The 25,754-nt window shown below is 36.5% G+C and overlaps 1 protein-coding gene and 1 pseudogene across 4 annotated transcripts; both read right to left on the bottom strand.

Moving 5' to 3' along the window:
• Window positions 1-2,719: 2,719 nt before the first annotated feature.
• LOC110759996 (L-type lectin-domain containing receptor kinase IX.1 pseudogene) lies at window positions 2,720-4,427 on the bottom strand (annotated as a pseudogene).
• A 1,917-nt stretch (window positions 4,428-6,344) lies between these two features.
• On the bottom strand, window positions 6,345-12,755 carry LOC110760004 (Proline-rich spliceosome-associated (PSP) family protein / zinc knuckle (CCHC-type) family protein). Of its 4 annotated transcripts, none has more exons than XM_021962189.2 (9): window positions 12,556-12,755; window positions 11,389-11,961; window positions 11,101-11,182; window positions 10,876-10,951; window positions 10,056-10,136; window positions 9,526-9,662; window positions 8,202-8,454; window positions 7,496-7,559; window positions 6,345-7,180 (listed from the first exon to the last, which is right to left on the bottom strand). In XM_021962189.2, the coding sequence occupies exons 2-9, from the start codon at window positions 11,915-11,917 to the stop codon at window positions 6,576-6,578; spliced, it is 1,827 nt and encodes a 608-aa protein (XP_021817881.1). In that variant the 5' UTR covers window positions 11,918-11,961; window positions 12,556-12,755; the 3' UTR covers window positions 6,345-6,575. The 4 variants fall into 4 exon arrangements, with proteins under 4 accessions (XP_021817881.1, XP_021817858.1, XP_021817872.1 ...); XM_021962166.2 differs by having other exon boundaries at window positions 11,389-11,966; XM_021962180.2 differs by having other exon boundaries at window positions 12,467-12,755.
• Between the last annotated feature and the right edge of the window lie 12,999 nt (window positions 12,756-25,754).

Consider the following 25,754-nt stretch of genomic DNA (forward strand, 5'->3'; position numbering starts at 1 on the left):
TGGTTTTGGTTCAAAGCAAGGTGCAAGGCGAAGGGATGCCCTTAGCAAGGTCTTCTAATTTAACTCCCATAGTTGCAATTGATTTTTCTAAGCTCCATTTCCTCTCTAGTAAATGTATTCAATTATCAACACATCTGTATTCTGCAAGTTCATCACCCAAAACCTTGAGCATTCAAAGCCTTGTTGGCAATAGTCATTTAAGATATGTCATTACCCCGAATAATCTATTTCTACCTTGACGCAGAGCCCCAGTTGGATAGATTCATTTTCTGTACTTAAGGACCAAAATCAGAAATTTTAGGTTTTACATATAACATGTAGTGATTGAATGCTAAAGGAAATAGTTTCTTCAGTTTTGTTTGTTGGCATTATCGTGCATTCCTAAATAACATATGTTGAGCATATGTTTATTTGTCTCCGCTTGTCTATGGAATTATTTGCTTTAATGACTAGACATGCGTAGGAGCCTTTATTTACTTTCTTATGGTGGTTTTATTTATGATCTACAATTAAGAAGCTTTATCTATTGTTGCATAAACCTATCTATAATTGTGAAATTTGGTTTTTCAAATTGAATCTTCTGTTATCTAGGAAATGAGCCTTATGGTGAAGTATGGTTTACGTCCTGGTACTTTGGAGGGTGAATTGTTTAGAGTTCTACTAGAGCAAGGAATTCATGGGTTGAAAGTTTGAGTTGGCGAAGTCATTGCAGGTAATTTTCTTGAAAATATTGTTATCATAATCTCTCATGTGATATTACACTTGAATTAGTGATGGACTTTGTTTTTGTCTTGCAGATTTCTGAATTGAACCTTTCTAGTGGAATAGAGGAACTAGAGTCTTTAATTGGTTCAACTCTTTCAAGTGATATTACATTATTTGAAAAGATTTCATCATCCACATATCGTGTGTGTATTAATTCTTCTGAAATGAAAGTGGAGGAATCCCAATCAGATACAGAAGACTCTGGAGCAGTTGATGATGACCTTGGTGATAATGGTACATGTAGCAGTGATGATGATTCTGGGTGCAAGTCAGGAAATTCCAAAATTACAAAGCTGACTTATATGAACCATGGCAAAAGCAAAGATAACATGGTGATAGTATAACATCGAAATTGATGAGAGCCATCCAGTAGAAGTATGGTGGTTAGGACTGATGGAAGGCGAATATTCAGATTTAAGCATTGAAGCGCAATAGTGGTACCAATTGATCTTCTTCATGCAAGTTCTAGTTTCAAAATGGAGCTAATCTTTGCATGGACATTGAAACCTTTTCTTTGTTTTTATTTTTCCCACTACTATGAGGTTGCCCTATTAAATGGAACGTGTTCAATCCTTTGTAAAAGATAATATCATCTGAATGGTGCAAACTGCATTATATATATATAAATACTTTGACAGTAAATATTATTTGAATATTTAGTGAGATTCAAGTAACCGTAATTATTAAGATGGTTTATAAGTTTAATATTTTCGAACCTTGACATTAAATGACTTTTACTTTTGTATTTTCTGTATCCTTGATATTAAAAAAAAAAACTGCTAAACAAAGTTTACTTTTTTAATATAGGGCCATTTTAATACAATGTTTAAGTCCATTTTACAAAACCCAACCCGTTAGTTATATAAAAAATTAGGTTAGATGTCTTCTTCTTCCCAGCGTAGCCTACACTCCTTCCTCTCGCTGTTTCGACTTCATCTCTCTCTCTCTTGGTCTTTCTTCATGCAGCGCCTCAGTGCCACCTTAAGCGTCGACGCCTCAACCGCAAAACGCCAGCCCAGACTAGCCCAGGCGGCCTAGGCGGCGCCCAACTCCCTGGCTGCCCTACACTCCTTCCTCTCGCTGTTTCGACTTCATCTCTGTCTCTCAGTCTTTCTTCATGCAGCGCCTCAGTGCCACCTTAATCATCGACGCCTCAACGGCAAAACGCCAGCCCAGACCAGCCCAGCCGGCCTAGGCGGGTGCTAGGCGGCCTAGGCTGGCGCTAGGCGGGCGCTAGGCGGCCTAGGCGGCGCCCAACTCCCTGGCGGCCCTACACTCGTTCCTCTCGCTGTTTCGACTTCATCTCTCTCTCTCTCTCGGTCTTTCTTCGGGACATGATTATAAACCAATGCCAATCTTCATCCTCGTGCAAACTTGTAGGCTGCCACCGTGGTGCAAACCTAAATGTGATGAAGGTATTTGAAGCATCAGTTTTTTGCTTGCAGCCTTCGGGGGACTCATACACGCGGCGATCAACGTTTGATTCCATCTTGGCAGGCTGCATTCCAGTTTTCTTCCATCCCCAACACCCCATCCAAATACTCTGTGTTCATATCAGAAAAAGATATCAGGGACCAAAAGGTGATGATCAATGAGACATTGCATAGAATTCCCAAGCGTCAAGTATCAGCAATGAGAGAGGAGGTTATAAGGTTGATCCCAAGGGTAATATATGCAGATCCAAGAGCACCGAGATTGGAGACAGTTGAAGATGCATTTGACATAGCAGTTGAGGTAGTGCTCGACAGAGTAGAGAGAATTAGGCGGGACATGAAAGAGGGTAAGGATCCTGGTATTGCTTTTCCAGAACTAAACACTACAAAATTTGATATGCCTGGTCCTGGGAGAGAGAGAAAATTGAGGAGCTTTAGACAACACAAGAAAGAGTAGATTAATATCTTGTATTTGCAGTTGCAGCAACAATTTTTTTGTTTTCATTTGAATCATCAGAACCCTATATACCAATGTGCAAGAATTTTTTTTTCTTTCTCAAATATGTGTTTGTGGGTTTAATTTTTTTTACAATGTACATCCCTACCACTCCTGTTGTCTGAGTCCTGAACCGCGGATCCACGAGCTTAGCAATCCCAAAATCACCAAGCTTAGTCTTGAAATCGTAGTCCAACAATACGTTAGCTGATTTGATATCCCTATGCAGGACACGCGTCTCTGCATCTTCATGTAGGTAATGAACGGCTGTGGCCAAGTCTAAAGCTATCTTGTACCTCAAATCCCATTGCAAGGTTGTTCTAGGGCCGAATAGATGCGTGTCAAGGCTGCTGTTAGGCATGTATGCATAAACAAGTAAGCACTCGCCTTGCTCATGACACCATCCAATGAATTGCACCAGGTTCCTGTGTATTAAGCGGCTTATTATTTTAACTTCGTTGATGAAGACTTTCTCATAGTGCTCGGATTCTGGGACGATTCTCTTCACAGAAACTGTGCAGCCTAGATCTTGTATGATTCCTTTATAAACCTTCCCTGACCCTCCTTGGCCTAGCCTTCTGTCGTTTGCAAAGTCATTGGTGGCTGCAACTAATTCTTCGTAAGAAAATCGTCTTGGCAAGGCTTGCCACACAAGATCTGTGGAGGCTACTGAATTGGAGTCATTTCCATGTTCATCAATCCTGTTTATCTGCCTCTTGACCACCAACCAGCATATAGCTACACCAAGAATCAAAATGAAGACAGAAACTGCAACGGCCCCAATCCAGAATAACCTCCTCTCCTTTTTGGTACTTAACTCCTCTGAGTTTGATCTGAAATCCCATGTATATATAACATTCCGCTCTCGGGCACAGCCACTGGAAGTTGAAAATCCAATTGTAACCCACTCTGGGAGAACCTTTCTCAGGTCACATCAATATATTCCTCATATGTCCAAAACACAGAGAGGTTCTTGGTGGTAGCACTGTAAGTTATCTGTACGTGAGCCTTCTTCCCACTGTTGCCGAGAGCATCCCAACTGGCATTAACAACTGAGGAGATGGTATATTGATATTGATCCCAACGTGTGGCCAGGGTGGATCCCATGAGTTTGGCAAAGTGTCAAACTCAACCATTACAATTTGGTTTTGGGATGCTTTGTCTAAACGAGTGGTGGTGTTTAATAATCCTAGATCACCACCAGCAGAGTTTGGTGGAATTGGATAGTGAACAGGGGCAAGGAAAAACACAAGTCCATCAGCAATGTTGGTATCATTATCAACAGTGTCGATAATGAAAGAGAAATTAGTAGTGAAGTCTGCCAGTTTAGCAGAGTCCCATAAGTGCAAAGGTTCTGCATACGTAGCCCGGCCAGTGCGGCAACATATATCCTGTATATCTTTGGCTGTGATCGTGCTGAGTTCAATCACTCCTGAAGAAGGCCCGGCATCACCTTCATAAAGTATGTTGTTTGCATCTCGACCAAAGTCATTGATGCTGAAGGAAAGTGGATGAACAAAGGGTTGGAAAAAATTGAAGAACATGAAGAGAACAACAGAGCAGTTTATCAAGGATTGAAGACAGAAAGTTGATAGCCTGCTTAGAGACATCGCAATGCAACCAACAACAAGAACGTTAAAATCTGCAATGCAAGGAATAATGGTAATGTATGTGGCAACTATAATGAAGAAGTCAGAATTATGAAGAGTGTAATGAAGACCAAGGATTGCCATGTTTTAGAGGGAAAGAAGCCCAAGACTTTGACGTTGAAAACAAAAGCACAAAGAAATTGAAATGGTCCATGTTCAAAAAATAAATATCAAGAAATGGTCCATGTTAGAGCATCTACAATCCTAGTCCTTATTTTTTAGTTAAAATTTAGCTAAAAACACAAAAAAGTTATTTTAGGAGCTCTCTATAAAATTTGAACTCCAATCATACTCCTTAATTTAGAGAGCCATAAATATTATAGTTATTTTTAAATTCAATATGATTGGTCCATCTCTATAAAAAATAATATTAAAAAAACAACATTAAATTATAGGGAGCCACTATCAGTCATTTCTCTCTCCTCAAATTTAAGAGCTCCTAAAGGTCTCCCTATTTTAAGAGGTGGAAAGGGAGTATGGTTGAAGTTGTATTTTTCCAATTCCTCCCTAAAATTTGTCTAAGGAGGTGATTTAGGGAGCCCATTGTGAATACCCTTAGGTGTTCTCGACACGCTGCAAGATGAAATCAATTGAAAAAACACCTAACATGGACCATACCAGTGTTTGTGTTGACAACATACAAGTGTTTGTGTCGTAAGATAATTTTCATAGCATTTATGCTGATACATAGAAATGCCAAATACTTCACCTCTTACTGTCCATTTTAAGATATCTAGTCTAAGGAAAAAAAAAACCCATACAGATGACAAATACATACAAAATAATTGAGATATTAGAGCACCTCCACCCCAAAAGGCAAGGCAAGGGCAAGAAAAAAAAAGATTATGCAACAAAATATAAACAATTTAGAAATGTAAGAAATAAAATGATTATGCAAGAAAAAAATAAATATGAAAGAAAATATAAAAAAAATTAAAAATGCAAGGAAAAAAAAATGATTACAATTTACAAATATTTACAATTTATAAATATTGGAAGGAGAAGAGTTTGTATGAGGATTTGGTGTGGAAAGTGAATAAAATTGTTATGTATTTATAGGGAAAACATCCATAATTTTTCTGTATATACTTCGAGATCGTATACCCCCAAAATCGCAAAAAACAAACATTCAGGGATCTAGTAACGGGACAAAACTTTTCGACGGTTATAAATGAAAAATCACAATTTAACGGTTATTTTAACTCTAATTTTGATGATTTTTTTACAGCTACACTCCTTGACCCTATATGGATACAATAACTGAATTTGATCTTCAATTTAAAATATTTACACTAGTGGATACCACAGAATCTTATGTTATATTTAACGAAAGTATAAATAAACTCTTAATTGTTAGTGAATATATTGTTTTGATGGCATACGCATTCTACGAAACTAGTTTCAATGATCCAACCGTCAAACTTATTTGTTTATATTTCGAGATCATATACGCCAAAAATCGGAAAAAATAAACATTCAGAGATCAAGTAATAGGACAAAACATTTCGACGGTTATAAACGAAAAATCATGATTTAACGGTTATTTCAACTCTGATTTTGATGATTTTTTACAGCTACACTCCTTCACCCTATATGAATACAATGACTGAATTATTTAATGACCAAAATTCATAAACAAAGCAATGAAATTAAACTATTTTTCTTCTCTTTGCCCAGCAATTCACCTTACAAGACGACCTATTCTCAACAATTATAAACCCGAACCCACCACCATCCACTGGAGTTCACAACAACTATAGTATAGACCTACGATTTTTAGTTTTTCTGAAAATTGTTGGTATCAATTCTCACCTTTATAGCAAGGGACAGCTCAAAGTAGTTAAAAACATTTAATCATGCATCCGAGATCTTAAGTTTGATTCCTCCTTCCCATTGTATGAAATTAAAAAAATCAAATCAAATCAAACGTATTTCTACCACTTAAGCGGGAAAATTCTAGTTAACAAATAAACAAAAGATTTCTTCAAGAAACAAAAGGCATGAAATCAAACCAACATCTCATAACTTTTTAAACGAACCCAAAGCAACAGAAACAAGGAAAGAAGGAAAGCAGTACATACAATTAGAGTAGCATACAACAATAGCTGATTAAAGAGCCATCTAAACTCATCAAGCTCTATCTAGTTATTTGTACAAATCCCTCCTTGGGGAAATTAAATCATCTCTACATCCATCACAACTAGCATCTTTACTAGTTACATGTCATTTTCATTACCTCCTACGGTGATGGCGATGCCTGTCTAGCCTATCCCTAGTTGAACTATCAAGGTCGTAGTCGCTCCTGCTTTCATCATTCCAATTTTCGAAATTGGCCGAGTCATAATCCTTTGGCGAATGACGAGGATTTGAGTAGGGAAAAGAACCTTCATTGGACAAAGGGATTCTTCTACCTCTGTCTGATTGGGACCTTCCAAAGGTAGGGCTTCTTGGTAAGTTGTAACCGTAATCGTAACTACCATATCTTGGAGGGTAACTAGATGGGCCAGAACCTGGTTCAACGCCAGGAGGCCCGTCATCTCTATAATCCCTGGACCACCTTTGCTCACGGTGATGCCCTCTGCTGACGGGTTCTGAATAATGGTTCGATCTGCTGTATGAGCGGTTCCTAGAGTGATCAGAAAACGAAGGTCCAGGTTCCCAAAGTCTCTCATCAGCATTTTCTGGGATTGGTCCGTTCAGTCCTGGAAATTCGACTGTCATTTTCCTCTGTGGTTCAGGATAATCGGTTTCAATAATTTCCCCATCCTCCTGTTCTCCCTTAATTTCCTCATCAGCATATATTATAATCCCTGATGGCTGATCCTCGTCATCTGGATCTAAAAATGTTAAGATAAAGTGTCAAGGCTAGAAAATTTAAATGGAAAACAAAAAGGGGACAAGTCCAATAAACTAGGACTATGACTAGCAAATAGCTTGTTGAAACTAAAACCCTAAGTTTGATAATTTCCAGAAAACAGGATGGTCAAGGGTCAGGAGATTAGCACAATACTCTCCATAAACTTAGCAATGAATCTCAAACATTTGAACTGGGTCTCTCCAGGAAATGCACACCCAGACTGCTTGTGGACTATGATAAGTATTCCTAACTGGTTGTTTTAAGTGACTAAATTCAGTAAAATATATTCAAATACCTAGATATCCCGGTGGGTAACCAATTTCTCGCATTCTGTTAAGCCAAGGAGGCGGATCAAGCTCCTGCACAAACCCCAATAGATAAATAAATAAATAGATGCAGATATAACCGAAAAAAATTTAAATAGAACTTTCTTTTTGACAAAACAAAAACTTCTAGAAAGGAAACCAAACTCTATCGGACCAAAAGAAAAAAAAAAGAACCAAACTCTAACATTAACCTTGGTAGATTCATCAAATTCATCTTCACATGTTAACTTGATATAATAAATAAAAAAGCCATAGCATGTTTGGTTGCTTAGAAGGTTGTAATCTCAACCAAAGAAACGAGGGTGACAGTAGTTATACAGCTTCAGCAACGTGAAACTTAATATATTTGCGAAGCAATTTGAACTCAACTAAACTTACTGTATTTAATAGAAATGTAATAGTATAGGCCTTATCGACAAATCTTCCATACCAATTAGACTACTTTTATCCACAGCCACATATTCTCCTGTAAGCTGTTAGCTTCTTAAAAGTGCAACACACAGTACGGTATATCCAAATTCAAGTCATGCGAACACGTCAAACATTACCTTTTAAACTAATAAAATCAGGCATAGGAGCTTAATATTCAATTATCAATATTTGCCTTGCAATTATAAGAAGCACCACTAGAAATTAACAAATCTTCTATACTAAACACAATGAGTTATCATTTACCCCAATACCCAAAAGCTTCCTTGTCTCAGCATCAAGAGCACCAGGCCTTAAACCATCATATTTTCCAGCTGGAGAATTCTGATAATATCGTGTTGAATTGCGAGAATTAGCATTCTGATTTCGTTTGAACTTGAGCTGTTTGCGGGCATTATTGACAGCAACATGGTTACGAGGCTTAGGGCAATCCTTCAACGAATGATTGTAAGAACCGCAATTGAAACAACGGCTTGCATCATCTATAATCTCCAAGCCTCTACAACATTAAATAAGAATGAAAAAGATCTGTAAGGCATTCTAACAAACACAAATTTTTCTTAAAAATTGAAGTGATGCTCAAGACAGCCATAAAATGGAATCAAATATTTCACCAACAAGATTACCATATGAAGCAGCCTATATGTCATGCCATGACGAGATTAAGGATTTAATGAAGGCCTCTACTTAGACACCTGATTCAAGAAGCCCAATCACCCTTTACTCTTGCTATTCATTATCATGTTTTTTTTTTGGTCTGGTTGTTACTCCCATCCAAAAGATCAAGGACATAAATATGCCTATGAGAAGATTAAATCAAAACATGGTAAATAAGGAACCCAATACAAAACTTTCAACAGCTAAATAAAGTAATACTGCCATCATACAAGAAAAAACCAATAGCACAATGCTAATGTATTATTAGAGCTGAATAAAACTTAGCAAGAGCACAAACATATTTGTAATAAACAAAACCAAGTTTGCTATTTGCAGTAAGTGCACTTGAAAGAAGAGATCATGTTTAGGTTTTGTGAGAGGAAAAGATCGAAGAAGAGATCATATAATCAATCCATCACCATCTTATAGTCAAAATGAGAACAACTTTTAAGTTTCTGAAATTCAAGGAATATTACATGCATAAAAAATTTGTTGGGGAGTTGAAAGGTTCTCATGGTAATTGAGAGAACTATAATGCTAGTCTAAGAGGGAGGCATCTTCAGTTATGCATATTTGTAAGTACTTAAAGGCAAGAGAAGAGATGAAAGAATTTATAGAATTCTTTTCGGCAGCATATGCTGCAGTGTAGGATTGTGTCAATCGAGTCCTAGGGTGATGACTAGAATCCTTCTAGTGCGATGGTAGTAGTCATTCTGTCTTGTCCCGAACCATAGATCCTTGATTTATATCAGCGCATATTTATGTAGACATGCCAATACAATGTCTCATCTAGCAGGCATTTTATTATCAGTCAGCTTTGTTGACATTGTTACATTCCTATTTTACTTTTTTTTTTTGTGTCTAAATTCCTATTGTACTTGAGATCACATAATATAGGGGGGAAAGTGTTTACCCCTCCAAATTACTTGAGCCACCAGCCAAAGTCAAGCCTAAGGCATAACCACGATCATATAGAGGCACATAATTGCTATCCAAAGGAGTGGATTCCTTGCTCTCTGCATTCCTTGTTTGGTTGTCCATCCAAAAAGACTGCACATGAAAGAACATTTCAGAAGAACTAATGGCATAGTACTAAGAAATAAAATATCACAAACAACATTCCTTTTTTCCTGTTTTTGTGACAAACAGAAAAATTAACAAACTGAAGAAATCATTAAACATATCTTGGGTACCATTATTTTATCATCGTTGTAGTACAAGTGTACAAAACAATGTGGGATTTTGGGCATGTCCTATCTCCAAAAGGGAGGTGAGGAAAGTTAAACCAGGAGATGCTGCCACAAGTAGTGGTTGCATAAGTTTAGCAACCAAGTAGGGTAAACACCCCCTTGCCTCCAAGCTTTAGGTAAGTAATTGGGAAAACGCCACAAATCAAGCACACAGGATGTATATAAAGCATAGATACAATAACAGGACCCTCACCACTGCAGACGTCTTCTCCGTGCCAACATGGAGAGCTGGAAAGAATGTGTCTTCACCTGATTCCACCACTTCAATAGGATCCTGAATGATTACAAAATTCAAGTAGTATTCATACACCCAATACAGCCAAAAGATAGACAAAATATATTACATAAAAACACAGCATTGTAATTGAGTCAACAAATCAAAACAGGTAACAGCCAATTGAAGACCTCCCACTCTCCAAGATACTCTTGTTTTCATTCCATATGACCAGAAATATAACCAGAGAAATCATTCTCCAAAGCTTAGTCCACTTCACAAACCACCTCTCAGAGTTGAATGTTAAAAAGTACTTCCAAAGCACAAACCCACCCCATGTTTTGACTGAAGTCTTCAGAGGCAAAGAAAATGGAACTTAAGCGCTTTGTTTACAACTTAACACATTGGATAATCTATCCCATTGAAAATGATGTCACAAAATAAAATATTCAATATGTTGAGCCAGCTAAAATCCGGACATTTATATTCATTCTCCTTTGAGGATTTTTTGTTTTCCTTTTCTTTTTATAGTTTGTATTGGTTTCTTGCCTACATTGATATTGTTTTTTGTTAAAAACAATGATTTATCAATACATCTTACTAATATGAGCATAAGAATTGGTTTTGTTTTTCTGTTGAAGGAAACTATATGAACATAAAATATTGTCAAGTCTAATAATTTGAAACAATGATGACTTTTGATCCTTGGAACTTTTTAATACAACTCAAACTGAATATACCCAGGTCATAAAGATCCTTTATAGGAAAAACCATCCCTAGTATAAATGAGGAGTCTTACTTGAGATGAAGGAACATGTTGAGCATGCCACTCTGACCACTGCTGTAATAGTTCTTCAAGCTTATGTTTACTGGCTCTGTAATATTAAACAAATAAGCTGAGAAGTTGACAAATGGAGAACTAACCACATTACAAATATCTATATAAACATATATTTACTTTGTAGTATTTGTTGGCTTAAGATTATATCAAAACATTATGCAACAACGATTACTCCAGCCCAACCTTGTTAACGATTTATATGTTACACGCACTGAAGGTTGCCGCTCATCAACTGTTATTCGGGCTCTCTTAACACCTGATATAGCTGGCAAAGTTGAATTATGGAGAACAGATATTCAAAGATCATGTCACAACTGAAGACAACCAAATTTTCAGCATCCTAAAAATTAACATGCATCATAAGGTTAAGAGGTAAACCTATTTGCATGTATTTTCCAGTTTCTCAGTTGGAAAGAGCTGGAATATGTGCAAGATGAAAACAATAAGATGACAAACGTGGAAGAAGGATACTAGTGCCACCCGTTTTATGGGTTCCAAAGGGACTTGCATCTTGGACTGGAAGGCAACCATTCTTGTGCACCTTTGAGCAGAAGATATTTGACTCCTGTGCAACTGTAACAGTTTCGGACTGTGCAACACTTAGCAACGATGATTCGTCAAATAAATCATTGTTATGATTTGCTTGCTGTAGGCAATGAGCGTCTCCCTCCTTGTTACCCTTTATTTTGATTTCTTCATCTGCAGAACCAGACCTGTTCAAAGCAGGAAGGTTGCTTATGTCCTCAATTTCCATATCTGAACCACTACCAACCAATTCACTTTCAAGGTTTTCTTCTGGTACGCAATGGCTAACTTCATGTTGAACATCACTGTCATTCCCCAGATTCTCACTTTTCGGTTTATCTTCTCTATCCTCCGAATTAGTGGGTTGAGAATCAACCTCTTTAGAGTCGAAAATAGAATTGTTAGGTTCATCATTCACATTCCCGCAAAGAGAATCTCCAGAAGGAGAGAGACCGATAAAGTCCTCAGATTCCATATTCAATGAAGAAGCAACTTCTTTTGTAACAGACTACACGAAAACTACTCTGCATTACATGAACAATCATAAGGACACGAGAAAACCAAGTATGATATAAAACTCAAATACTACTACTAAAGTACATTAAAGCGCGCAAACACATGTATACCGGTATATATTTGTATGTAGACAAAAATGCCTTAAATTTGGTACTCAGGTACAGATATACAAGACTATGAGATAAAAATAAAGCTTGAAGAGTCAGGAACACCACCATTAAACCACCAATATTAAAATTAATTAGACCAAGACTTAATATACCACAATCTGGTAGTAGAATCAATTATACAGACACAACACTACCTCAACTCAAATATTCAACCTTGAAACAGACATCACAATCAATTATCGGAAATCTTTACAACAACAATAAAAGAAAATACCATTTAAAACAAAAGGAAAGAGGAAGGTAAACATATGATTGTCAATGAATTCAAGCTCTGTTTAGTTGCCGGGAAAACAAACACGCAATAAAACTAAAGCCTCAAAGCTAATTTGCTTTCTTACCTAAAATTCCAAGGTTTCTCGACAGCCAAACGGAGAAGGAAAATATATAGAAAGGGACCTGAAATTAGGGATTTGAGGAGTGCAATTACCTTGAGTTGAGTGAGATTAGGGTTTTGTTAGAATGTAGAGCAGCTTGAATCGAAGTCCGGGAGATAACCCCGGATTCCGAGTGAGAGAGAGAGAGAGAGAATGATTGAATGCGCTGCGGCGTACGGAACAACTTGGGCTCGCCGCCGCAGCTATTTGTTTTGCTATTTCTAGTGTAGAGAAATCATTGACCTTTTTTTTATTTATTTTTTTCGTTCTTTTCTTACCTTCTTTAGATACGAGATTAATGGGTTGCTTTCCCACTAAACCAATTTCCAATTAGTCAAAGCGACACACAAAATAGTTTGCCTAAATAAATAAAATTTGTTATCCAATCAAATGAATTTTTTTTGAGAAAAAATTGTTATCCGATCTTAAGGTAAATTTCAAGGCCTCGTGTCACTATTATTTTATAACAGATAAAATTACTTCACAACATAATTATAGTTGAAAATGTTTTCTTCTTCTTTAATAGAGGAGCTAAACAAGACTTTCATTGCTCTCATCCCAAAAATTCCTGATCCTGAGAACACAAACCAGTTCAGGCCTATTGGACTTTGCAATAGCTCTTACAAGATTTTAGCAAAGGTGATGGCAAACAGGTTGAAGATGATTCTTCCAGATATTATCTCAGATAATCAAAATGCCTTTGTACCGGGAAGGCAAATCCAAGATAATATCCTCGTAGCTCACGAGGCCTTTCATTATTTAAAGAAGAAAAAAACTGGTGGTGTTTTTGAAGCGGGCATAAAAGTTGACATGAACAAGGCTTATGATCGTATTGAGTGGGACTTCTTGTTTGTTCTTATGGAAAAAATGGGCTTTGCTAGTAACTGGATTCGCCTCGTTAAAGCATGTCTTACTACGGTGTCTTTTGCTGTCATTGTTAATGGCAGACCCGGCCGTTCTTTTAAGCCTTCCCGTGGTTTGAGACAAGGGGACCCACTCTCACCTTACCTCTTCTTACTGGTCAGTGAAGCCCTCTCTATGAACCTCACGAAGGCCGTCAGCAATGGCGAGATTTCTGGAATCAGAATTGCCCGGCGATGCCCCATTCTCTCGCATTTGTTCTTTGCTGATGACTCCCTCTTCTTTGTGAAGGCTGATGTGCTTAATTGCAGGAACCTAAAAGGAGTTCTGGATAGCTATTGTTTGGCGTCTGGACAATGCATAAATTATCAGAAATCCTGTTTCTATTTCTCTTTGAACACTCCTGAGGAAACTAGAAGAAGCTTATGCTCCTTACTGAGTATTGATGGTGTGGACAACCCAGGGATTTATCTGGGGCTGCCAACTATTTGGGGAAGATCCAAAATGGCTTCCCTGAATTATATTGTTGAGAGAATTCATAGGAAAATTGAGGGATGAAAGCAAAACTCTTTATCACTAGCGGGTAAGGAAGTATTAATAAAATCTGTTGCTACAGCGGTCCCTGCCTACCCGATGACTTGCTTTCGCTTTCCAGAAGGAACTTGCAAGAAAATAACTAGTGAACTAGCGAATTTCTGGTGGGGAAATTCTGAAGAGGGATCTGGCCTCCATTGGAAGTCCTGGTCGAGGCTTGGATTAGCAAAAGGTGAAGGTGGGATGGGGTTTCGTGACCTCTCCAGCTTCAATCTTGCCTTGTTAGCTAAACAATGCTGGAGAATACTTCAAAACCCGAATGCTACGTGGGTTAAGATCTTAAAAGCTCGCTACTTTCCCAACTGTGATTTCGTAAAGGCTAGAAAAGGATCTCGTTCCTCTTGGGCTTGGGCAAGTCTGTTGGATGGGAGAGAAGCATTACTCAAGAATGCTAGGTATCAAGTGTTCAGCGGTGCCACTACAAGTATTTGGACTGACAGTTGGGTCTCATCTACGCATTCTGGTGTCATTCAACCTATCAGACCTGTTCCCCCATCTGCCCCTCAACTTGTTCAAGATATAATGGACAAGCATAATCATACTTGGATTCTTGATGGCATCTCCACCCTGTTAAGCAAGGAAACTTTGGATCGTATTAGATGCACTCCGATTGGCCTTACAAATCGAGCAGATAAACTTGTATGGCCTTGGAATGCTGTGGGCACATATACTGTGAAATCGGGTTATCACCGCTTTCATGCAAAGCTCCACACAATCATACCAACCCATAACTTTTCCTCCCACTCTATTCCAGAAACTGTCTGGAAGTCCGTTTGGAAAATCAAAACACTCCCCAAAATCAAACACTTTCTCTGGAGAGCTCTTTCTTGTTCCCTCTCCACAAGACTGGCCTTATTCAGAAGGAAAATTGTTAGCAACCCTCTTTGCCCAATTTGCGAGTGTTATGAGGAATCCATTGAGCACATCCTTTTTCTCTGCCCTTGGACCCAACTGGTATGGTTTGGCTCTGAGCTATCTTACAGGATTGACCATCAGGGAATCACGTCCTTTGACAGGTGGCTTGAAGGAATTCTTTTGATTCCAGGCATTACCAAGGCGGACCATAATCACTGTTTGTCTCTTATTAGCTTCATTTGTTGGGAAATCTGGAAATCCAGGTGTCGCTTTGTCTTTGAAGGTACCACCCCGGACCCGCGCCGGGTTATTGCGAGTGCTAGGGAGGCTTGCATCGAATTTGTAGGTGCCACTGCTGTTGATAGGGAGTTGATGGCTACACAAGCTTCACCTTCCAACTCTATCTCTCGAGGAATTCGGTGGTCCCCCCCGACTAGCAATATATTGAAAGTTAATTTTGACGGTGCCTGGAGTCCTGGGTCCTGTGCTGGTGGTATTGGAGTGGTTATCCGTGATTTAAATGGAGTTTGGTGTGGGGGCCTCTCCTCCCCTGTCATCTGCGATTCAGCCCTTGTTGCGGAAGCTGCTGCTGGCCTTTGTGCAATTACCTTTGCAAAAGAAAGGGGAATGGGGAAGATTATTTTAGAATCTGATTGCAAGGTGGTAATTGATGCTTTGCGTGGAAGGATTGGCAACAACTCTTGGGTCATCGCGCCAATTATTGATGAAATTCATAATCTGACTTTGTGTTTGGATGATGTGGCCTGGAATTGGGTGCCTAGATGTGCAAATCGAGCAGCTCATGCAGCAGCTTCGATTGGTTTGAGAGCTATGGAACTGAAAAGTTGGGTCACCAGACCACCATTGTCTCTTGTTGGAGTTTTAAAATCTGATGGTCTGCCATGCCCACCACAGGATGGCAATACTAGTAGTTAATTTCAGTTTTTTATTTGGTGGGGGTTAAGACTATAATACTAGGCTCCGATGGAGCTTTAGACTTGTCTGACTTCTCTGTTGTTGGTTTCCTTTTCCTCTCTGGCTTTTGCCTGCTTTTGTATCTTTATACCTTTTTGGGTTTTGAATACAACAAGCATTATGACCAAAAATATGTACAATTTTTTTTGGATGTGTTATATAGATCCAATTTGACAGTATATAATATAAGTTCGTATATATAAATTGTTAATGCCTAAATTTGATATAATATAAATTCGTATATATGAATTGTTAATGCCTAAATTTGGTTCAACAAAAGATGATCTCTTCGAGATCGAGGTTGAACAATTCTTCTTGATTAGGTTAGCGTGACTAACCAAGTCGTCCTTCAGAACTTGCAAAACAGAAGAGCTAACAGTGGGTGGCACTGGTGTGATGCCGATCAAGGACCCTCTGATGCTTAAGTCAGTTGAGTGTTTGAGAACAAATTGCACAATAGATTCTGGCGCTTAGAATTACATACGTTTGACGAAGGGTCTCTTCAGTCTTTTATATCATCTCAGACAACCTAGTCATTCTTGGAGTAGAACTCCAGAACAACCTAGCCCTCCTCGAATTAGGACTCTAGAACAACCTAGTCCTCCTCGGACTAAGACTCCAGAACAACCTAGTCCTTCTCGGATTAGGACTCCAGAAAAACCTAGTCTTTCTCGGACTAGGACTCCAATTAGATAAGCATCTTGGTGATCTCGAAGCATCCTAACCTCTTTAGGACTAGGAGTCCTTTGAGTGAACACCATGTAAATTAAGTTGATGTCAACCTCATGTACACTAGGCCCAGGCTCATGGACCAATGGGCCCACAAGCCCACCTGGGTCCAAGTGGACAAATATGGTGATCAAGCTCAAACACACCTTGACCACTAAAATCGAGCTCAGCCTGACCATAGGCTGGAGCTCAACTCGGTCATCGTGCTTTGGCCCAGCTCAACCTAGACGTATTTTACCTGAGAAACATGAATTATCCTTCTCTTCAAATCCCATCATCACTGAGGCTCTAGCTGACTCTTAAGAACTCAAAATGTTTAGTACTACATTGTAGGGGCATATAATAATTAGTATCCCAGTTGTTGCATGCAACTGGCTAACTAGAAATAATGAAAGTTGTTGCTCAGATTAAAGTTCAAATTGATCAAAACTCTCACATTCGGATCAAATTAATCTTAGCAAGTTGCGATGCATGGCTAATGCTTGCTTAGCTATTGGTCACCTAAGAAGGAGGTGCTCATAACTAAGTATTTTGATATGAAAAGAAATGAACCAATATGCCATTTGGTAATGCCTACCATTGGGAATTTGAAAAGCTCTGGACTTTGACAATGTCTCATTCTCTGTAAGAATTTTTACAAACACCACATTTTCTCAAAATTATTGTAAGACCTATGAACTTGGTGAGCAATCCCACATTGCTAGGGGAGAGAAAGGTGAAGTGCCTTATATGTGTGGATACTTCTCTTCTTAGTAAGAGGCCTTTTGGGCAAGATATCATTAGCTTGAGCCCAAGAACAAAACTGTGAAGGGGAGACCTAAAGCGAACAATGTCTTGCTAGTGGAGACAAAACTGATTGAGGGGAGCATGTTGAGCAAATTATACAACTCTCATATAGATTTGTTGGAGACAAAACAAGTAAACAATTTACTTGTATTAGACTCACAAAATATTATAACAAGACAACTCTCAAAGAAAAGACCAACTCTTACAAGCACTATTTCTCACTTCTAGAGACAAACTCTAAAACACTCACACTTCTCACAAGGACTACTTAGCTCTATAACTTATTGCTCACTCTTCTTATTGACATTCTTCACTTCTTGATTGGTTGATTATACAACCATGCCTATTTATAGTTGTTCCTAGCAGACTTTGCCAAGTTCCACCGACTTGGGACTTCTTCTCCTAGCCACATATTGTTTCTTCTCTAGATAATTTTCCAAGCTTTAATTTGGTTGCCAACTTGCTTAGCCGACTTTGGCTTTCTTCTTTCCAGACTTATACTAACCGACATACCATTCTAGAGTTTGGGGTTGCACCAACTTTTGTAGAATTAACTATAGTATTCTAATACAATATCAAATAGCTAGGTCAGTGAACTTTTCTTCACTTTTTCAGATTTTTCTATAATTGTCTAGTTTAAGTGTTGGCAATCTTCCATGGGCTATGGGCTGGTGGTGATGTTTTAACACTCCCCATCAACACTAGCTCAAATTCTTTACATTACATTAAGCTGTCGTGAAAAATTTTCGAACTTGCCTGTACTCAAACCTTTTGTGAATAAGTCCGCAACTTGATCATCTGTACTGATATGCCTCATCTCAATTTCTTCTTGCAGAACCTTCTCTCTGATAAAATGGTAGTGTATCTCGACATGTTTGGTTCTTGCATGAAAGACTGGATTTTCCACAAAACGAACTGCCAATTGATTATCACAATATAACTGCACTGAATAATCTACCAATTGATGTAGATCATTCATCAGCTGTGTCAACCATGTGATCTCTTGAGCTGCCATTGCTGCTGCCTTGTACTCAACTTCTATGATTGACAAAGATACCGTCGGTTGTCACAGCAGCCCAATGATCTACATCAATTGGTAGATTATTCAGTGCCGTTATATTGTGATAATCAATCGGCAGTTTGTTTGGCTGAAGATCCAGTCTTTCATGTAAGAACCAAACATGTCGAGATACACTACCATTTTATCAGGTAGAATGTTCTACAAGAAGAAATTGAGATGAGGCATACCAGTACAGATGATCAAGTTGCGGACTTATTCACAAAAGTTTTGAGTACAAACAAGTTCGAAAATTTTCAACGACAACACAATATAATGCAAAGAATGTGAGCTAGTGTTGAGGGGGAGTGTTAAAACATCACCACCGGCCCATAGCCCAAGGGAATGAAGACTAGCCCATGGAAGATTGCCAACACTTGAACTAGACAATTATAGAAAAATTTGAAAAAGTGAAGAGAAGTTCACTGACCTAGCTATTAAATATTGTATTAGAATACTATAGTTAATTCTAGAAAAGTTGGTGCAACCCCAAACTCTAGAATGGTATGTCAGTTAGTATAAGTCTGGAAAGAAAAAAGCCAAAGTCGGCTAAGCAAGTTGGCAACCAAATTAAAGCTTGGAGAATTATCTAGAGAAGAAACAATATGTGGCTAGGAGAAGAAGTCCCAAGTCGGTGGAACTTGGCAAAGTCGGCTAGGAACAACTATAAATAGGCATGAAGCCATGCATTGTATAATCAACCAATCAAGAAGTGAAGACTGTCAATAAGATGAGTGAGCAATAAGCTATAGAGCTAAGTATAGTCCTTGTGAGAAGTGTGAGTGTTCTAGAGTTTGTCCTACAAGTGAGAAAGAGTGCTTGTAAGAGTTGGTCTTTCCTTTTTGATAAAAGTGTTGCAAACGTGTCCTATGCTTTCTTTGGTGTTTTGGCTTTCCTTATGTGCTCCAATATTTCTTCTTCAATTGATGTCTTTAGGGCAAACATGGCTTTACCTGCTTTGATCTTCCACTTACGCAAAGTGTCATTGTTGTCTTCTCGTGGTTGTGTAATATCGTTGCCCACGACGACATCCCAAAGATCTTGACCTTGCATATAAGATTCCATACATGTAGCCCACGTGTTGTAATTTTTGCTGTTGAGCTTCGTGATTTCTCCAACTACGTGAAGATCCTCCATCGTGTCGGCAGAATTCTGGTAGTACCGAATAAGCTTGATCTAAAGATGCAAACTTGTTGAGACAAACTCGTCACGACTCAAAGAAGCTCCCACAGGATACCAATTGTTGAGCAAATTTACTTGTATTAGACTCACAAAATATTATAACAAGACAACTCTCAAAGGAAATGCCAACTCTTACAAGCACTCTTTCTCACTTCTAGAGACAAACTCTAAAACACTCACACTTCTCACAAGGACTACTTAGCTCTATAACTTATTGCTCACTCTTCTTATTGACATTCTTCACTTCTTGATGTTATAAAAAATATACAAAATATAGTTTTCCTTTTCCGTAAAGCCAAACACAAAAAAAATATTATATTATAAATAACATATAAATAAATAGGAAAGCTTTTAAGGTATAATGAAATTGAAGAAAACAAAATAATAGGTAAGTAAAAGGAAAATAAATAATAAGTAAGAAGGTGAGTTTGGTACGGTGAAGCACGTCAAAGACGCTGTCCTAAAGCCTTTGTAGCCTCCCTACGTGCAGGTACTGACGGTCTACAAGACTCCAAGATACGACCCCTTGTACACAAACTCAAGATCCGCTATGAGCACGTTCATAAACGGATATGGGTATCCAAGTCACAGAACCATTGCCAAAATAATAATATAAAGTAGAGAATATATATAAAAGTAGAAAAGGAGAGAATCAGTTTATGGTGGTGATTGTGGTATGTGATATTCTGATGGTGTAATGTGTGTGTTTCAAATGTGAAGGAGGAGTGGCCTTTTATAGGCATCCAAAAACAAGTAACCTTCACCAATCATAAAAGTTCACCAACCAAAAATTAAGGCATTCACCAACCAGAAATAAAACATGAATATTAAATATTTATAACCCCCACAATAAATCAAATAAAATAGCCAAAATAATTAATTAAATAAAACGGTTAAATTTTTAAAACCTTTTAAAATTCCAACAATCCCCCACAAGGTTTTTAAAATTTTACCGTGACAAAAAAAACAGTGAAAAATATATAATACTATGTAATAGGTGTAGGTGCCTTCCGGGCTTGAACCTTCACTTAGTGATGATAGTCTCCATTTGAGGAACCTGAGTGTACACAGTATTGAACTCGGCACCTTTGACCAAACTTCAACATATCCCACACATAGTATTAGTTGAGACTTGGATGCGGGGTAGCGCTATTTATGGCCATGCGCTAATCTTGATTCTCATGAGAGTTACTAGAGAATAGCCCAATTCTCATAGTCGCGGCCTCACGACGTCTCTCACTTAGGTGAGTTCTCCAAGAGTACATGTGACCTGCACCCTGCGGGAGTTTGCCCGCCTCGAAACTCATTCAGGGATAAATCCCTTTCTGACGTCACATAAAATAGCACTTTTGCCTTAGGGATGAGCAGAAGAATATCTCAAGGATATCTCCATAGTTTTATGAGTGCTATATGAGTCACGCAATATGGATTGTTTCTACCACATTGAACTTCCTTCATGGGATCTCCAATCACAGAAGTTGGGTTACCTCCCTAGGTGACTCCCTTATGGGCTTAAGCACATCCCCCTCGATATTTTGCATTAATAGCCTCCTCCACGAGGCATGCATATCAAGACTAGCCTTCACAAGGCATATATAATGTAGGTCATATCTTTATTCTTCGTTTTAGCGCGCTCTAAACCTGCATGTTATTGGAAATATTTCCTACACAATCTTGCACACAAATGATTAGTGGATTTCACCTCAGTATAATCGGAAATTAGATACGGATTGGTATACATTTAAGTATAACAAAAAACATCATACATTAAATCTTATGATCAAGAGTACCTCTCAAGTCCATGAAACTTTGAGTACACCTGCTACCACTTATGAACAACAATATAACAATTAATTCTTTAAATAAATTTAACTATAAACACTGAGTATTTCAGGATACTCTTACTCCCTTTTGTGCACTCAAAGTGGCTGAAATCATGATCGCATATCCAGGTTGAAATTGTATCTTCTTGATTCTCAATAGGAACCTATAAGACAATAAGAAGTCTCTACCAAAATTTTATACCAAGGTAATCATTAGTTGCACACATTTTCATATCAAAATTGAAGACAAATTAGTCTCATAATAAAATTTTATAATATAAACAAATTTCACACGGACACAACATGTTTGCCAAGGAAATATAAAATTATTATGTCACTAAATGAATGTAATGAATCTTTCCCACGAGAGCATAAAGATTGAAAACACACTCAAAATTTTGGGAAAGAGAAAAGGAAAGCCTACATAAATGAATCTAATATTTTTCAACATAAAAGCAAAAATTGCTTAATGATAGTAACAAATAAAATTACAGCAATAAAGTTCCCATTTAGAAAAGTTCAACTTCCACAAATTGTCTACACTGTTTTTAAAATAAAATAAATTAAGAATGCAAAACTTTTATAATAAGTATACAACATAACTTTAGTTTTAAAGAGGTAATTAAAACCACTCAAAATCTATATAAAAAAAATTGATATTAATTTTGTATTTGAAATACCCACAAAGATTACAACAAATACCTACATAGTTAAGGAAAACTCAACCCCCACAAATTTAAGGGAATTTGCAAAATATATGAAGATTATACTAAATTTATATTTAATTTTAAATTCATAAGATATGCAAAAATACTTTAGAGGATTTACAGGTTGAAAACCTTACACCAAAATTCAAAATTAAATGCCGCTTACAGTGATATAATTTATCATTTATGTCAGTTTTCTCCAGAAGGTTTCACAAAGTACACTTCCTGGCAATTAACTCAAAGTGGCAGCTATCAAGACTTCACACTCAAAAGAACATTAGTTCACTTAATATATTTTATCAAGATTAACTCAAGTTACTAATATGAAGGATTGCACAATTGAAACATATAGGCGTTGGCAACTTTAAAATGAATCCAAGACGTTTAAACTAAATGTAATTAATTGCATAAATGTTCAGAACATTAAAGGCAATAATCACCTAACAATATCAACAACTTAACTGCCAAAAATAAGGCTCTTAGATTTTATATTCAAACAATTAATACCAAAACTGACGCAATTGAATACAAAAGAATTAATATAACAATTAAGAAAGAAAAGAATTTAGGAAAATTTAATTATGCATGCACGCCTTTTCAATTCGACAAAATAAAGAAGGCATGCTAATTCATACTCACTGAAATATTGTATAATTATACGTTTACAAAAGTAATGGAGAAGCACCATTAAAATCCATTAATTCCTTCACCAGAAACAATTAGATTTTGTTGAATGAAGAATTTCCTTGGAATATTACACGGTTGGGAGAAAAAAAAACTTTGATTGCTTCAGTAAAAAAAATTGTAATCAACTTTCAACAAATCAAAATAATCACCACATTAAGAAATTCCCATATTTGAAAGAGCAATTGAAATGAAGCCACTAAAATAATGATTTAAAGCAATACCAAAGTACAAAACAATTATATAAATGAAATGGCCGTTGCAAAGCTTCTAATTAAAGTTAATGACAACAATGGATCTCAAAAGCTAACGTCCAAAATAAATTGTTCCACATTTAAGATTTCAATATAGCACATTATATGGGAGTAATGAAAATTTTGAAAACATATGCATATGCACAAAATAGAATAGTCAAAATTAATTTCTCCATAAATGTAAAAATTCTAATTCTCAATAAATTGAAGTTGGTTTCAAAACAAGTAATCATAGAAAACTCACCAAATTAAGGTTTGACAAAATTGGGCATTCACACCAATATAAAGAAATTCCATAGAGAAAAGAAAAGGTATAAGTGTATGCAATCAAGAAGAAGTATTCTCATGGATTGGCATTTCTAGATTAAGTAAAACAATAAACAAACACAATACACACTCTGATTTGTAAAGAACAAAAGGACCATGTAGATAAGATCATGAAATAGATTTCCATTTCAGGTTATTTATTTATTTATTTAAAATTTGACAAGACTAAACAAGTGCCAAATGATAAGTTTCTGTATTGTCTTATTCACAAAATTCAAACTAAGTTAATTTCTTCGAATCACATAAATTTATAGCAATGCTCACACTTGCATAAGATAAAGTATTAATTGGTAGAACTTATCTTGTGGTACATGATATTGGACCCCTGATACCGATTCCATCATAACTCCAAATTGAAAATAACGCAAATCTCTATTCCCATAAATAAGATAAACCTTTAACACAATCGTTAGTGCAATATATATGTACATTTATATAAAATACTCGAAAGACACCACACATAACGTAATTTGATCCATTTTCCAAAAACTAAAGATAATTGATATCCAAAATCAGCAATAATATGATTAATATACCAACGCTATTGAAATAAGGTCATTAATTAGACATATTAATAAAATAAGTTGCAGAACTTTACAAAATATCAATTAGTCAATCCAAATGAATGGTCAGTGTAATGTAAATTATTAATTAAAGAAAATATATTAATAGGCTCTTAAATTTTATCAAAGCAAACTCTCAATTTCAAAATACAAGTGTTCTTTGAGTAACTTACAACTGCAAATCACAAATTAAATATATAACTAAAATTTATACAGAGGAATAATGTCTGAATAAAAATTTAGAGGAATAATAGCATAATCATAAGAGTCACAATTTCAATGCATTAATTCAAAGTATATAGCATAATATGATATAAATCGGCCAAATGCGTTTTAATTTTTAATTTTGAAAAAAGGCCGAAACCCAAACAACAGAATGAACTGTGCAAAGTTTCAAGTATACAAAATGAACTGTGCAATATATATATAGCATGACAAAGATGCAACAAAACAAATAATTTTTCCTCAAAATTATACAAACCAATAATTATGTTTAACCAACAAACTGATAAAAATACATTTTGATAGAACTTTGAAACTTATGGATAAACAAGTCTTTGAGCAAAAGGTTGAGAACATATTTGGTTGTTCAAACAATAAATTCAAATCATCACACTAATATTTTCAAACCAGCACGCCTTTTACCAAACACACTTAATAAATATTTTGTAAAATTAAACTGTGCAGAGCTTACATATATATTATAAATATAGATATTGAATTGCAACAATTGTAAACTACAAACAACCTATAGCAGTACGGAAAGAAAATGATTTTAACATACAAAGGTTTAATAGACATATGGTTTCACATATATAATCAAACTTATGCTATGATAAAGACACAACCTAACAAATATGATTTATTCGAAATACATGTAAGATAATACTTTGTTTACTACAGTTTGAACCAAGCAGCAAGTGGTAATCTCATCAATCAAGTATTCAATTGAGGCTTCACAACAGTACGGAAAAAAAGTAGTTTTAATCTACAAAGGCTTTAGATTGTTATAAAAAATATACAAAATATAGTTTTCCTTTTCCGTAAAGCCAAACACAAAAAAAATATTATATTATAAATAACATATAAATAAATAGGAAAGCTTTTAAGGTATAATGAAATTGAAGAAAACAAAATAATAGGTAAGTAAAAGGAAAATAAATAATAAGTAAGAAGGTGAGTTTGGTACGGTGAAGCACGTCAAAGACGCTGTCCTAAAGCCTTTGTAGCCTCCCTACGTGCAGGTACTGACGGTCTACAAGACTCCAAGATACGACCCCTTGTACACAAACTCAAGATCCGCTATGAGCACGTTCATAAACGGATATGGGTATCCAAGTCACAGAACCATTGCCAAAATAATAATATAAAGTAGAGAATATATATAAAAGTAGAAAAGGAGAGAATCAGTTTATGGTGGTGATTGTGGTATGTGATATTCTGATGGTGTAATGTGTGTGTTTCAAATGTGAAGGAGGAGTGACCTTTTATAGGCATCCAAAAACAAGTAACCTTCACCAATCATAAAAGTTCACCAACCAAAAATTAAGGCATTCACCAACCAGAAATAAAACATGAATATTAAATATTTATAACCCCCACAATAAATCAAATAAAATAGCCAAAATAATTAATTAAATAAAACGGTTAAATTTTTAAAACCTTTTAAAATTCCAACACTTGATTGGTTGATTATACAACCATGCCTATGTATAGTTGTTCCTAGCCGACTTTGCCAAGTTCCACCGACTTGGGACTTCTTCTCCTAGCCACATATTGTTTCTTCTCTAGATAATTCTCTAAGCTTTAATTTGGCTGCCAACTTGCTTAACCGACTTTGGCTTTCTTCTTTCCA

Source organism: Prunus avium, chromosome 3, assembly GCF_965620075.1.
Source record: "Prunus avium chromosome 3, drPruAviu1.hap1.1, whole genome shotgun sequence".
NCBI classification, from domain to species: Eukaryota; Viridiplantae; Streptophyta; class Magnoliopsida; order Rosales; family Rosaceae; genus Prunus; species Prunus avium.